We start from the raw sequence: 16,084 nt of genomic DNA, 5'->3' as shown, positions 1-16,084 counted from the left end.
CTCATACAGGTTTGGAACAACTTGAGGGTGAGTAAATGACGACAGAATTTTCATTTTTGGGTGAACTATCACTTTAAGTAGTAATCATGTTAACTGAAAAAAAATATATATATAAAGTTTATTTCCAATTAATTATTGAATTAATTTTTTTTTATTTCACTTAATAATAATATAATTATAATATTATTTTCATTTTTCATTTATTTAAATTAAAAATGTATAAATTAGTTTCAATTAATTAAGCATTTGCAGCTTAAAGTGTCGCCAGTGTTTCGTTTGCGTAAAAAAACATAATTTACCACTTTATTTAAAAAATATTCATCTCCAATGCACGTTCACGAGAGCACCACGAAGCATGCGTGTTGTATTGATGAGAGCAGGCGTTGTTGGAGATTAATATTACGTGAATAAAGTGGTAAATTGTGTTTTTTTGCGCATTCGCGCCACATAAAATTGAGGTTAAACCACTGGAGTCACATGGATTACTTCAATGATGTCTTTACTACATTTCTGGGGCTTGAAAGTGGTAGTTACATAGACTATCAATGGAGGGACAGAAAGCCCTCAGAAATAAATCAAAAATAACTACACATCAGGAACGAAATGAACTGCCTTATCTTCTGTAATGGTGATGTTCACCCTAAGCACCAGTGCAAATCATCAGACATTAAATACAAAGTGTCTCCAGTTCCATTTAATGCTGAAACACGGCTGTGTGGTAAATCACCAGCTACAGTTTGAATGACAAGTGACATTTTAAGGGAAAAGGAACAAAGTCTTTGGAACAGAATGACCGAACTTCTACTGCCCTACAGCACATCCTGTTCAGAAATTATGGAATTAAATTCAATAGAGCTGTGGGTTGAAAACAGTAATAAGACCTTTGCTACTCAATCATCTCTTCTGTTTATTTCTGTGCACAAGCTCAAATGCAATAGTGACCTCTACTGGACGAATGGGGTAGTTGATGAATTAGAAAATTCATGATTCATGAATTTTATATGTAATTTAATTTAAATTGCAAAATGTAAATTTTCCAGAATTTTCCAGAATAAAGTAATGCCAAAAAAAAACAAAACAATAAAAAGACAAATGAGTGAATTTAACTGCTTTTACCCAGACAACCCTTTTAGCCTATAATTTCCGGCTTGTGCCATTTAGCGGTTCCCTGTACAGAGGGGTTATCTAACACTGATTGCATCATTTGGTACATTAAGGCCGATTCTCACGTCCCCAGGTAAAAAACAGAGAACTCAGTAGCTGAAAACAATCCTCCCACAGCACTCATTCTATTACACACGATGGTGTCATTAAAGGAAGATAACACCCAGCACCCATTGGAGCTCTTTGGATAAAATATTGATTCTGACGCCACTGCTGACATCAATATGTGTACTGAACACTTCTGTGGAAACAATTCCAGAATCCCTAGAGGGGCATCACATCAACACCACTTTCTTTTCATTCCTTTCACTTTTAGCCCAAAGGTGAATCTAGGTATGGAAAACACATTCACTTTACCAAACCAAACAAATGTGTGGAAAATGCTATCGTTGTTTACTATCATGCTTACAATGGCATGGCTACGCTGATGTTTTGCAAATCTTTGAATCTGATAAAGCTTGTACTAAAAAAAGCCTGTTTCCTGTGCTAAAGTACACTTTATCAAATTGACATTTGATCAGATATATGTTCAGAATGCAATACTAGTGTACTGTCAGCTGTATTCTGTGCAGCATATGCTGTATAAGCTCTAGAAGTACTTTAAAAAATAGTATGTGAAAAAGTACACTACTGTTCATAAGTTTGGGATCAGTAAGATTTTTCCATACATACATAAAATTTGCACACTGTGTATACATACTGCACAAACATACTATTCATTGCAACAATAGTAAGAGTAGTATGCTAGTATTCTGAACAGCCTCATACACTCTTAAAGGGATAGTTCAACAAAAAATGTAGGTGAACTATCCCTATCCCATACATACATAAAATTTGCACACTGTGTATACATACTGCACAAACATACTATTTACTGCAACAATAGTAAGAGTAGTATGCTAGTATTCTGAACAGCCTCATACACTCTTAAAGGGACAGTTCACCAAAAAATGTAAATTTTGTCATTATTTACTCGCCCTCATCTCATTCCAACCCTGAATACTTTCTTCAGAAGTCTTGGAAAATGGGACATGAATTGTGTGGACTTCTTTTATGCTACTTTTATGTATACATTGTAAAGAGAAAAGTCTGCATAACATCTATTGCGTTCCATGGAAGAAATAAAGTCAGGATTGGAACAACATGAGGGTGAGTAAATGATGACAGAATTAACATTTTTTGGTGAACAAACTCTTTAATAATCTTGCAAGTGCCCAGTACTGTAGCACCCTCCACTGTTTACATACCAGTCATACGCTCTTCCAGAGATAGGCAGAGCTGTTTATGGCATCAACAAAAGTCGTTTCCTGCCATTCTGTGCCACCCCTAAAGATAGTGATAATACTCTTTTGAAGGGTAGGTGGGGTTGGGGGTGACTAAATAAATATCTCTGCCTCTTCTTCATCTCTATGTACCAGAAAATGTTGCTTTCCATGACAAGTTCTTGTAAAATGAATTGCTCATTATGCCATCCGTAAGGTTCACCACTACTATTGCGATAGCGCTAATGAACATCGCCTGCAGGGCAATGTCACAGATAAACCTGCAATTAAGAGTCATTTCCACATACAACAAGAGCGCTAATGACAGAGTCACCTCTGACGATTGGCAGCATAACAGCATGAACTCCAGGATGAGGTTGGTTAAAACACTAATATTGAAACACATACAGTGATATGTTCTGTAGGATACCCTCGTTATTTAAAAATGTGCAACTATTTGATTTAATTGCTGTGTATCATCTCTTTTTGTTTCAATATGGATGGGTTTTGTAAAGGGCTGGGAGAATAAATTGATTCATCTCGATTCGTGGAACAATTCTTAGATTTTCCAAATCCATCGCGATTCTCTCTTGAATCGATTCTGAGCTTAGTTTTTAACAGCAGATGGCGCTCTAGGCTAGTTTTTAAACGCACACTCAAATGCTGACAAAGAAGAACGCATTCGTTCGGCTATGTACTAGCACCTCAGAATGCTTTTATGACGCGAGATTAATGTAAACAGCCCACTGCAATAACCCTTGTAATTCACTTCAACCTTTTCAAACTTTATGAAAGATTACTTTATAGAAAGTTCAAGTGGTGTGTGTAAGGAATTGAAAGAGAGCAGAGTACGGCTGTTTCTAAAGCACGCAGTGCCGTCTGCTGTTAAAAGCTAAGCTCAGAATCGATTCGAGAAAGAATCGCGATGGATACGTTAAATCTCACAATCGATCCAGAATCATTTCTCGATTCGCGATTTAACAATTTGTTGTCCCAGCCCTAATGCTATTATATAAAAAAGCATGACATGTCTAAAGACTTACAGAAAGGTTCTGGCAAGGTTCTCTCAAAGTTATGAACAAATCTTCTGCCAGTAACGTTAATACAATGTTCATTTAAAGTTATCTGGTCTTTAATAATGTTCTCAAAATGTTAGCACAAAAAAATTATTTATACACCGTTCATGGAACGTTTTTCTGAAACGTTTTAGTTGAACGTTCGTCTAACGTTTTGACAAGGTTCTCTCGAAGTTATGAAGAATGCTCTTCCGTTAACATTAATTGAATGTTCAAAGTTATCTGGTATTAAATAATGTTCTTAAAATGTTAGATCATGGAATGTGTTCTTCTGAAATGTTTTAGTTGGATAATTTTTAGAATGTTCAGAGAAAATTCAAAAGTAACATTCCCATAATGTTTGCAAAATTATAAAATGGAATGTACCCTTAACGTACCCAAAAAAAAAAAAATAAAACATTTAAAAAACTGGATGTTTTGAATGTTCAGGGAACATAACATTTTCATATCTCTATAGGAATGTCAGCAAAACATTCTTAGATTTTTTTTTTTTTCCAGCTGGGAATAAATTATCATTTCATATACCTATTTTTTAGTATTTCACAACATCAGTCATTTACTATAGGTAATTGCAACAAAACACAGTGAGAGTATCATTCCAGGCAGAAACAATTAGCTAGATTACTCAAGTCATTAATTTTGCAGAGAACCTTTGCCCTCGAATTTCACAAATATGTATGTCAAACTGTGCAAATTGCTTGATGAAATTGGATGTAACAGGCAATCAAGCAAATAAAAACAAATAGCACTGCAAGTAACGCTTGCCGAAACGTGGCGAACAAGACAAGAAATCAATCCACCCACAAGACCTCCAAATGTGGTTTCTCAAACTCAAATATAGAAGTTCAAACACTGAAATGCTAGACATATATATTTTTTTGACTTGCTCAAAGAAGTTTCAAACCACAGCACTGGCACAATCATATATGTAGAGAGCCAAAAGAGTTTTGGAGAGGAGGTGGTATCTGATACTATGATGAATGGATGCAGTTTGTGATTGGCATACCTGATGCGTCCCAGTGCAGTCCTCCGGGGCTGGCTGCCAGGCGCCGCCGTTTCCTCACACTCACGCCGCCATGACAGGAGTCTCTGGTGGGCTTGGGCAGAGGAGTTGAGGTGGTCTGCAGGGGCGACGAGGAGTGAGGGGAGGCTGAAACTGGCAGGAGCGGAGAGGGTGGCAATAGATGAGTTTTCCTCTCCTGGCACTGGCTCAGATGGCTAGACTCGTTCTCCGGGGGCCTGTGGAACAAAAGAGATTTCATTTCTGCTGTCACTCCACTATAATTAGCTGTCATATCGTGATGTTTTCATGATCACAATTGAGCTCCCCCGTACTACTCAGCGTGTCATACCAGCAGTGAAAAACGCAGGTCTTTCCATACCAATCAAAGCTGAGAAAATTACAGCTTTCAGCTGTATGTCAGAAAAAGCAGGGAATTAAACGTGTGTGAGAACAAAATGTGAGAATATTTTAAAGCATTATATTATAGGCATCAAGCGTTATAGACATTTATTATGTGCGCAATTTAATTCTTAGTTTGAGGACATTCTATTCTCAAGATGGATTACAAAATAGAACTAAATGTGGAAGATAAAATATTTAACCATGCAATAATACATTTAGCAGAAGCCTCAATAAAATAATAAAATAACAAAAATAAACAAACACCCCTTTTTTTCTGTTCAGGAATATACAGTACCTGGAATCTGGAAGGGTATAGCTTTGGCTTTTCCATGATCCTCTCTTGTGGGATCCTGATTTTTTTCTTCTAAACAAAAACTCAACAATCCGTTCCATTGCAAACATGATGCCCTCATGGACTTCTTCTCTTCATGTAAAACAAGTTATTAAAGATTTTCCATGTGATTCCGTATGAGCCATGAGCAGCATATTAAACTTAAATGCACCTGCAAGATCTAACACCACAGTTTTTCCCCAGGACTTCCCGTAGCTAAAGCCTTTCATAGTCAAATCAACAACGTAATCGCTGTGGGGTAAAAAGAAGGCCCCTGGTTTAAAAAAAACTCAGCAAGCGGCCCCAGTAAGCATTCAGCGCCCGGCATAAATATTAAATTACACCTTCAGCTAAAGTGTGCCAGCCGCGCACACAAAAGCCATATCAGTCTGTCAAGAGTCAAGTGTAGCGCATATCTGATGCTAGAGTTGGCTATGTTGCTTTTGTGAGGCTTGATTAACTGTAGCAAGTTAGGAGAGGTTTCCAGTGAATGCTTTGTTTCTACTAAGAGATGTAATAACACCATCGCAGTATGGAACCCGGCTCTTTGTTTTTAATAAATGGCTCTGCTGAAGCTTATGAATGTAGCCTGATTACATAAAGTTGGATGGCAGTGTGTTTCCTTTTCTACCCCAGGCAGGATTAAAGCAATATTAACTGGTCTTAGTCATTGTATGCATTGCATGTTTGTGCCTACTTTGTAGCATATGGTTTGGGGTGCTCTGATGATTCAGTTTTTGTTGAGAGTGCCGCATAAAGGGTAGCTGAGAAGACATGATTGGTTTTGATTGGCTATTGAAACCTCAAGAGCCACAGTGATTCAACATGTAGCAGGTTGGCTGGTACTGTCAGTGTAATTCTCTCTTCTCTGCACCTAGTTTCAATATGCATTCAAAGGTGTGTATAAAGAAAACAAGCATGTTTAATAGGATTCTCAAAAGTAATCAGATGTTGTTAAATATGGAGTGAAATGTTTAGCGAGTAGTAAGATTAATTTGAATGTCCATTACAATCTTTATAAAACTAGAACATACACTCTCTCTCTCTCTGTGTGTGTTTCTTCAGCTACTACTAGAACGTCCTAAGCTTTCTACTAGAAGGTCCAGTTACTGACTTGTGTAAACGATGTGTAAATGATGACATCATGTGGTCACTACACGAATTGCAGTCTACCAACTGCAAACAAAGTCAAAATAAAGACATTATTTCCTAAACAGTTGAAAATGATATATATATATATATACATACATTATATATATATATATATATATATACACACATATATATATAAAACGGTTAGTTCCTCTCCTTGATTCTGATTGGTCAATAGCTGTTTTATTCACGATAAAACACGGCTATGACCGCTTCACCCAACGGTTCTGTTTATCACTACACAACACCCTTAGCAACCACTCTTAGCAACATAAACTGTTTGTTCTCAGTTGATATTGTTCATTGAAGCTTCCTGTATTATGTAGAACTAGAAGAGTATTGTAAGAAAGAGACTGAGTAAGCGAGTTTATTACCTGCGTTCAAATTTAGCATTTTCCTTCAGGTCAGTCCTATGTTCATAATAAAAAATCTGTTTAAATGTCCTATGTATTATCTTGTCCTTTTAACTGTTAAGGGGTTTTCCCATGACTGACAGCGCTAGTGAAAGCATTTGTCAGTTGCGTCTTGTTCCGTGTTCACAACAATTCAGTCTTTTCAATGTAAAAGTCTTTGCTTCTGACTGACACACTCATAAAGACAGTCTTTGCCGCCATCTAATGGCATAATAATGTAACTTCTGTTGCTGTTCACGGTCAGGGACTATTTTTTCCGGCAGAAGGAAGGCTTTTAGTGAAAGTTTACTTCATGAAAGTTGCATTGATACATATTTTTGTCTTTAATATTTGTATTGTGTAGTAACCATTTTATAAAAGCAATAAGGTACTCGAGGATAGTGCTGTATTGTGAATAAGTCACGGCTAAAGGGCGTTGTTAGGCACGATGCGAAGCAGAGCCTCTTGTACCTTATTGCTTACACATTATATATATATATATATATATATATATATATATATAATAGTCATTTATTTTAAGTAGCATTTTTATTTAGATCTTGATTCAACATTACTTTTGTAATTCAAACTGTAAATATATTTATGATTACAAATTTTAATGTTCAGTATGGCAAGTTTTTTTTTTCCCTTAATAATGATCAGCTGACTGTACATTATTCCAGTTATTGCACGCTACTTAACAAATAAATAAGCAAAATGGATATTTGAGATGGAATAATTTGAATATGTGAGAAGAAAGATACCACAGAATGATACAAGAGGCTTGGAACTTGCAAAATGTGTAGGTAACTGGTTGTCAATAGACAAATATACAGTTCAGTGGTAATTACACACAAAAAAGAATTTTGTATTCCAAAGAGCTGTGTAATAGTTAAAGAGAAGATTATGAATTTGCTTGTCTGTAAGATAAAGCAAGACACTGCTAACCAAGCGAACAGTCTAAACACAGAAACATAAGATTTCTGGTTGGATATGAAAATTGGCCTTAACTGAAACGCCTACGCTAAAATGCCATCAAACTGGTCTGTAACAAAGAAACAGGAACTAGCAGAAACTAGCCTTTAAATTCTTTCACAAACACATTACCTGGTTTCTTTATATGTTTCTCCATTGTCATTCTCATGGGACGGTGGCAGCATGGAGCAAACTGAATCCCGGCTCCTGGGTAACAAAGTGGAGGGCATACACAGCCATGTCTCCAGATCAGAGAATTTTGAGTAGCTCAGCATCTCTAAAACACTGCAATACAGGAATACAATAAGACATATCATTCAGTTTTGCTTTATTAAACCTATAAAACAGATATATTAATAAATGACAGTAACAAATCGTGTTTAACATCACGTTTACAGTACCTGTCCTCTCCCATTCCTGGGATTTCATATTTCTCATTAGCTGTGAGGCAACCATATGGTGTTTGTGATTCCTGTGGAGCCAGCAGGCAACTTTTCTCAGTCTCATAAGACATCTTGAGCCATTTCTGAGCACACACGGAAAATAGTTCAACCTGTTAGTGTACTATATGCTGATCATGGCAGGTTTTCTTCTACAATCACTAATGAAGCCAAATTACACAGAAGCCAAAATCCACATGGCTAATGTTTTGGACCTGAAGTCACTTCTCAGCATAGGTCCCTGCTGGTGGTGCCAAACAGAGACTGGCTAAATAATCAAGCCCGCACACATTACTAATGCACATTCAGCACAGTATCTGGCTGACATGTAAACTTCTAGGAAGAGCAGGTCTAGTTGTCACATGGTGGAGCTGTCAAACAGGTTATACCCCAGTAACTGTATGGTTGAAGACAAAGTGTGAATTCTGCCCTGTCCTAATATGAAATTAACATTTTAAATATGAAATCATGAGCATATAAATATGTAAATATGAATTAAAATATTAAATTATAATAAAACAAAAAGATTTTACACTATATCAACAAAGTTTAATGTGATGCTGCATTTCAACACAGAACTAAAGCAGCATCAGAGCCGAATATGATACTATGATTACATTTTCTACGGGCCAAAATAATAAGTTGATATTTTTAATGTTACCTTTTACTTTGGCTGTTTCATGTTTTACTGTTTACATTTATAGGAAAAGTTTATGGGTTATTTAATGGCAGGTTCCATTGTGACAACTTATAGTGTGACAGAATTTCCTGCTATTGGTGCATGTTGTCACAGAAAGTAAATATTAAATGAACTGAAACTTTTTTTCATGGCAATATCAGCGAAAATGTTCAATAGCTTTTTGTAGCCTAGACTTTAATGTATGTGTGACTATATGCCTACATAAAGTGACTTTCAAAAATAAACAATTATGATAAACAGTCACTCCCTTAATCACTACAGAAATTACTTTAAACAACTGAGCTTTAGCATAGGTGTGGTTCCGAAATAAGCTTTAAGATCTTCTCACATTTTTACCATCACAACACAGTTCAAATCCCACATGCATCCATCTTTAATTACTCCTCTTCCTAACACTCCACCTACACTGCAAACACTTCAGTTGCGATGTACACTGTAAAGTTTACACATTTTCACGTCCAGTTCAGACAGCTTCACTGAATACGCACACGGACTCGTTTGGAAAAGGAGGGAATGTACCTCTTTGTTCTCCGGTTCTGGACTTAAGGAACCGCGGCGGATCCTCAGAACATCTGCATCCTCTTCCCGTAAAAACCTGAAACTAGACTCAAAACTTCCCGTTACGTGTCTTCCACTCAGGCGTAGTGAAAAGTCGAACTTCTGCGACTGCATGCTGGAAGAAAAGCTAAAGATTTCTGCAAAACTCACCAAATATGATCTCTGTTCGCCATCAGGAAGTGAAGAAACCCTGTCATCTGATTCGAAGATACTCACTTTTCATATATGTTCAGTAACTATAAATATGTTCCACGGAGTAATGTTTTGATATCCTATGTTTTGCTAACGACTGTATGGACGTAAAAATGTCGATTTTCTTTGAAACCCGTCCTGTTCAGATTTCTTGTACTTGTCTTTGTAAGATAAGACAGGAAATATTTATGTAGTTATCTAGGAAAATGAGGGACTGCAATTATGTCCCATAAACAGTGCTTCATCTTCATGTTGATGTAACCAAAGAACATCTCAGCTATTTCCACCAGACAACATGATGACTATTGCCTCAATTATATAAACTATGCAGTTTTTGTAGCCTATTTATGAGGAATATGTAACACTTTTAATCCATCTATACACTGTAAAAAAAAAGTTGTCAAGTAAACTAAAATGTGCTTATAAATAAGCTTATAAATAAACTTATGGTTTTATTAAAGTACATTTAAGTAAGTATAATAAAACTATAGGCTAATTGTATTTTAAATGATAGACTATTAAAAATTTAAATATATAGAAATATTATGACTCACTGAATCAATGTAAAATTATTTTTCTATCTTGTATATACAAAGATTATTGGAAATAACCAAATAAATAATCAAATTTGATTTAAAGGTGCAGTAAGCAATTTCTGAGAAAGACACACTTGTAGCCAATCAGCAGTAGGGGGCGTATACACTCATTATGGGGGAGGAGAGAGAGTGAACAAGAGGGAGATTTGAAGAAAGTCTGTAGAAAGAGAGAATGCTGAGAGACACATTTCAAAAAAGGAAAGGTCAGAGGAATATCGCTGGAAAAAGAAGGGTTATGATTGGGCATTTAGGACCCACAATAATATTAGAAAAGCTTTCCAGCGCTGTAAGTGGGAAGGCCTGAAAACGTAAACAAATGAAAACGAGTAACATTGGTTTTGCTATGTTTCACAGAACCAAGATATGCTGTTGTTGTAATGTTAGCTATAGTAATAAGATTTCAAGTTTTCAGTGTCATTGTTTGTCTGGAGCTGGTGTGCTTCTGGCGACTAACAACGAACTCTTGTTCTTGTGTACTGTATGTTCATTTTTTGTTCCTCCCTTGTTTGTTCGTCACCTTCGCTTTATTTTTCACAAAGCATTATTTTGCTTCTCTTCAGCTATGATAAGCATCCACTCTTGCATTGCCTGTTTGTGCATTTTGGGGGGTGGAGCAATGAAGGGAGGGGTTTGTTTGTTTGGGTTGATTCAAGTATCCACAGTGTTTCTCAGAAATTGCTTACTCCACCTTTAAGCCTTAACTGGTGACATTTAAGAGGCTGCATGAGGATACCTTTGAAAATTAAATATTTTGCTCAAATAATGTAATTTCATCCTTTCTTCAAGATGTTTTTATTTTCAATTTAACAGTTTGTATCTTACAGGACAAATGACGTAAAAGTTAGGAACATAACCCTCAAGGTCAGCGGCCATGTTGCTTTTAGATAAAGAAGGTGAGATGATGCTTTTACCAAGTCACTTGAGTATGATACCCATTTTAATGTTTTAGGCCCACTCACTCCCTGTGGATAAAATTTTTTCCCTGTTAGTCACTAAAAAGACCACATGAGGGAGCTTTAACCCATGCGTATCTTCAGAGACTGAAATCAGCTTCATGAAACCAGTTGAAGACTTTTCAGCAGACATGATGATAAATTATTTTCTGAGAAATGTGAGATTCAGTGATTTTCTAACCACCTTGCTAAACTCCATCACGCACTACACAGATCACAATGCAGATGAGCAAGAGTCCAAGCACAGCACCCAGTTATGGGGGTGGGAATAAGATGAAAGAGGCAGAAAACATTGAACATCTGTCTGTAATTGACGGCATGGCCAGGGAATCTAGGGGAGTGTGTGGCCTTGCAGCTGTGGTGCAGGGATTTGTTTTTGTTCCTTGGATACTGTGGCACCCTGGTGGCCCAGAAACTGACCCACCACAGGGACGATTCCAATGGATACATGCAGTCTGTATGTAGAGGGTTAAATATCAATGTAGTCTTTAAAGGAAGAGAAACATATTGAAGAAAAACTTCATTTCAGTCTGGTTTCACTCCAGGGCACATATGCTTCTTCTCATGGTAAGTTTCATCTTCAGCTTCAGTTTGTGAAGCATTTTTCTTTATGCATTAAACTTGCTGCATGACTATGGTGAACTGGTAAATAATTTTACTATGATATTTTATATAAAGCTACTTACATCTGCTCATATGTACAATATCGTTCAAAAGTTTTGTGGTAAGATTTTTTTAATGTTTTTGAAAGAAGTCTCTTATGCTCACCAAAGCTGCTTTATTTGATCAAAAATACAGTAAAAACAGTAATACTGTGAAATATTATTAAAATAACTGTTTTCTATTTTAATATATTTTAAATTGTAATTTTATACCTGCAATGGCAGTCACATGATCCTTCAGAAATAAGTCTAATATGCTAATTTGGTGCTGAAGTAACATTTATATTACTATTATACTGAAAACAGTTGTGTTGCTTAATATTTTTGTGAAAAACTATACTTTTTTTCTGGATTCAAAAAGTTCAAAAGAAAAGTATTTATTTGAAATAGCATTTTTTTTTAACTATTAATGTATTTACAGACACTTGAATGCGTACTTTCTGAATAAAAGTATTAATTTATTAAAAAAAAAAAAACTTACTGAACACAAACTTTTGAACAGTTGTGTATCAAGTTCTTATTTTTCAAAGCAAAATGAAAATTTGAAATGATCAAATTTCAAAACAAAGTGACTATATAATTTTTCATTCATTTCATTTCATTTCATTCATTTTTCATAATTGCCTATATTTTTAGAATATGACTTTATCAATCTCCTGGGGGAAATCGAGGCACTAAAACAATAAACATAAATCACGAAATTGCAAAACAGTACAGTATCATAAAACACAATAAAATACTACAAAAATATAGAGAGAATACAAAGAAAAGATAGAAATAAATATACTCTGAAATGTGCAATAAATTCAATTCAAATTATTCATTTAACAGATGTCCAAAGCAAATCCAAAATATTATTGAACTATTTATTTTTTAGTGCAAAGATTGTACAAATGTTGTGCAACATGAAAAATGCTTGTTGCAGAAGAAATGTACATAGTGAATGACTGAACATATGAATAGATAGAAATGATCAATAATGAAAAAAGATATGTACATGGATGGACGAATGAATGAATATGATAATTCACTTAATCTAAAGATTTACAAAACAGTTACATTAAAAATTCTGTTTTATTGTGGTAATTTTTGACCTTAGAAATGCTGCTATGAACTGAATCGTCAGTAAAGAGCAAGAGGAACCAGAAAATTACCAGACAAAAGTGAATTAAGCACCCTAGCAGCTTCCACTGGACCATGAGCACTGATCATTCTGCGCTGAAGGGTTCAGCCCTGGTTAATGGAGCAGAGCTGGCGACAGCCACTGGAGGAGCAGAGGGGTCCTGCTCTCGCTGTACCCTTCCTTTTGGTGTGGTTCTCCTGATCATTGGAGTTGCAGTCACAGCGGTAGCCTACAGTTTCAGCACCCATGGATCAACCATCTCCATTCTGGGACTTCTGCTTCTCATCAGTGGACTGTTGCTTCTGGGCTTCAGTGCAGTGTGCAGGAGATGCAGAAAGAGAAGAAAAATGGACAGATCGTGGGAGAGTCAGACTGACCTGGTAGAGAGTCGGAGGAATAGCTTTGATTAAAATATGTTTTGGAATGACTGAAAATGAATTCATTTGAATCCATTTGTCATTAAAATTCAATGTACTATTCAATGTGTTTAGAGTTTCAACAGAATGAGATTGACCCAGAGCTCATAATATCCAGATTTTGATTAAATGGTACGATTCGCATGACGTACTTTTAGGTTTAAAAAGACCTGCTTTGAATGGAAATATTGGTGACTTCAAATCACATGCATAAAAACCAGAGCAGCACATTCATTCAAATTGTAGACAGATTATGCCCTGTGTCATGTATGGTTTGCATGGCCCCCACCTGTGACCTTCTTTTTAAGACCTCAGTTATTCTTTTAGTCCATCTGGTACGTTTACAGTATAATCCTTGTCAAACTATAAAACTTTGGGCAGGTGGTATGTGCTAGTGTTCACTGCACAGCTGTAAGCTGTAATAGATGCTTATGGACAGATCAAGACATAAATAGGCAGATGTTGCAAACCCAGATTAAAAGAAGAAAAGCACTCTACTTTCTCGTCCATTAACATGAAGGTCAAACAATACTGTACCCTTAGATTACCTTTGGGTATAACACTAAATATCAAAGTTTCAGTTTTATTTTTATTGTTGATACATGATAGTATAGCTTTGCATATATTATATTTATACATATATTTTGCCTTACTTTTTCTCACATGGGCTGGGTGAAATGTAAAGGCCCTTTCACACCAAAAGTGAAATGCAGCTCAAACAAACCTTTCAGCTGTGCTGCTGTAAAGGATTGCAAAAGAATATGAGAAGGAGGAGGAAGAGAAGAAAGTGTAACACCCTTACTTCAGCAATAAAAACAAATTAAACACACAATCTCAGTCACCATGTCCGTCACCTTCTGCACTACATTACCCAGAATCCTTCCTGGTCCATCACCTGCACATATTCCACAATCATCACCAGCTTTCATCTATCACCTCATCACCCTGCACCAGATATAAGGACACTCCATTTATGTGCATTGTCTGGTCTTGTTGATTGCCAAGACTGCTATCGTTTGGACTGCGACTTACCGGAACTATACTTACCTCTGTGCCCTGCTCCTTGTCCCTGTCTCCCCTTCAGTCTCCATGCTCCTGTTCCTCCTTGTTCCCCAGTTTCTATATGGACATCCTGCAAAGAAAGGAAAGTTATTCATTGCATATCAGTGACTGTTAGAAGTGTGTGTGTGGATTCTCACCTGCAAGTTCCCTGTCTGCACTCACCGCCATTGCTGCCTGTTTTCACTCTGCTAATTTCAACCTATTTTTCAATAAAGAGTTTAATTGTTTATACTCGCCCATCTCTCCAGTCTGTGTTTCCGTGACATTGTGATGTTTATCTAAAGTAATTTTTGCTTCGTATGGTTGAATTGGATCATCGAAGGTCAGCAGCCAAGACATTGGTAAATAAAGTGAGATTAAATGCGTAAAGTATTTAAATTTAAGTAAATCTGTGCTATTTAACATGTTTAACTGTTGCAGGTTTGCATAATATTGAGTTTGAATTTCACTGTTTTTATTCATTTTGAGGAAAGAGTAAATGCATGCTCACATTTAGTCTAGAACTACAGTAACCATCATTTTTACGCAGCGCACACAACGCCTCTGCACTTCCAATTTCTCTCAATATGGGGACAAGAGAGCTGTCAGTCAACAACTGGGAAAACAAAGTAACTTGTTTGAAAAAGTGTATTGTAAATTAAAAAGTAATGCCTTACTTTGTTAGTTGCTTGAAAAAAGTAATTGATTACATAACTCACGTACCCCCAACACTATATGTGACTCTGGACCACAAAACCAGTCATAAGTCGCACGGGTATATTTGTAGCAATAGCCAACAATACATTGTATGGGTCAAAATTATCGATTTTTCTTTTATGCCAAAAATCATTAGGATAATAAGTAAAGATCATTTTCCATGAAGATATTTTGTAAATTTCCTACCATAAATATATCAAATTTATTTTTGTAAGTAATATGCATTGCTAAGGACATCATTTGGACAACTTTTAAAGGTGATTTTCTCAATATTTTGATTTTTTTTTTTGCACCCTCGGTTTCCAGATTTTCAAATAGTTGTATCTCGGCCAAATAGTGTCCTATCCTAACAAACCACACATCACTTATTTATTCATCTTTCAGATGATGTATAAATCTCAATTTCAAAAAATTGACCATTGACCCTTATGACTGGTTTTGTGGTCCAGGGTAACATATGTATATATATATATATATATATATATATATATATATATATATATATACATATATAAAACCTTAACTTATGATATGCTAAATGTTACATTTTCCCAAAATACCTCCACACCTAACCTTAAATCTGCTTTTTGGTTCTAGTGTTATGTCACCATCCATTAGTAATGACATGATAAAACTGTTAGTCACTTTCACCTCCCAAAAACTCTTAATATGCTTTATGTTATATTTAATCATCATATATAATTATTAATACAAAAGTGTTTTATTATTATTATTAAATATTTTTTTTTATAAATCTATAAAAATGATGAGTGCAAAATGCCACAGAATTTAAAATACCTCCAAAAGCAGCATTAAATCTGCTTTTTGGCTTGTTTTACATCACAAACCATTTATGATGACATAACAGCAGTTTCTTAGACTCTTTCAGCTGACACTGTCCCAAACACTCTTAGTATGACTTAGATTAT

The 16,084-nt window shown here is 35.7% G+C and overlaps 1 protein-coding gene and 1 long non-coding RNA gene across 6 annotated transcripts in view; one reads left to right on the top strand and one right to left on the bottom strand.

The window, feature by feature from the left end:
* The window catches only part of ankfn1 (ankyrin repeat and fibronectin type III domain containing 1), an 88,292-nt gene extending 78,492 nt beyond the window's left edge, over nt 1–9,800 (bottom strand). Inside the window, exons 1-5 of one of the 5 annotated variants that reach the window (XM_051915124.1) lie at nt 9,606–9,800; nt 9,417–9,498; nt 8,159–8,283; nt 7,890–8,042; nt 4,509–4,741 (exon numbers count right to left, since the gene is read on the bottom strand). In XM_051915124.1, coding sequence (XP_051771084.1) covers nt 4,509–4,741; nt 7,890–8,042; nt 8,159–8,283; nt 9,417–9,498; nt 9,606–9,652 — 640 coding nt within the window. In that variant the 5' untranslated portion in view covers nt 9,653–9,800. Of the gene's footprint in view, nt 1–4,508; nt 4,759–7,889; nt 8,043–8,158; nt 8,284–9,416 lie in introns of those variants that run through there. The other 4 variants (XM_051915126.1, XM_051915123.1, XM_051915125.1 and 1 more) reach the window with 4 other exon arrangements.
* Nucleotides 9,801–10,260: 460 nt separating this feature from the next.
* On the top strand, nt 10,261–14,690 carry LOC127523928 (uncharacterized). Its single transcript, XR_007932971.1, has 2 exons — nt 10,261–11,763; nt 12,958–14,690. It is a non-coding gene; the product is annotated as an uncharacterized LOC127523928 (long non-coding RNA).
* Nucleotides 14,691–16,084: the final 1,394 nt, after the last annotated feature.

Source organism: Ctenopharyngodon idella, chromosome 12 (genome assembly GCF_019924925.1).
Source record: "Ctenopharyngodon idella isolate HZGC_01 chromosome 12, HZGC01, whole genome shotgun sequence".
Lineage (NCBI taxonomy): Eukaryota > Metazoa > Chordata > Actinopteri > Cypriniformes > Xenocyprididae > Ctenopharyngodon > Ctenopharyngodon idella.
This window is presented reverse-complemented; position numbering and strand designations above follow the sequence as displayed.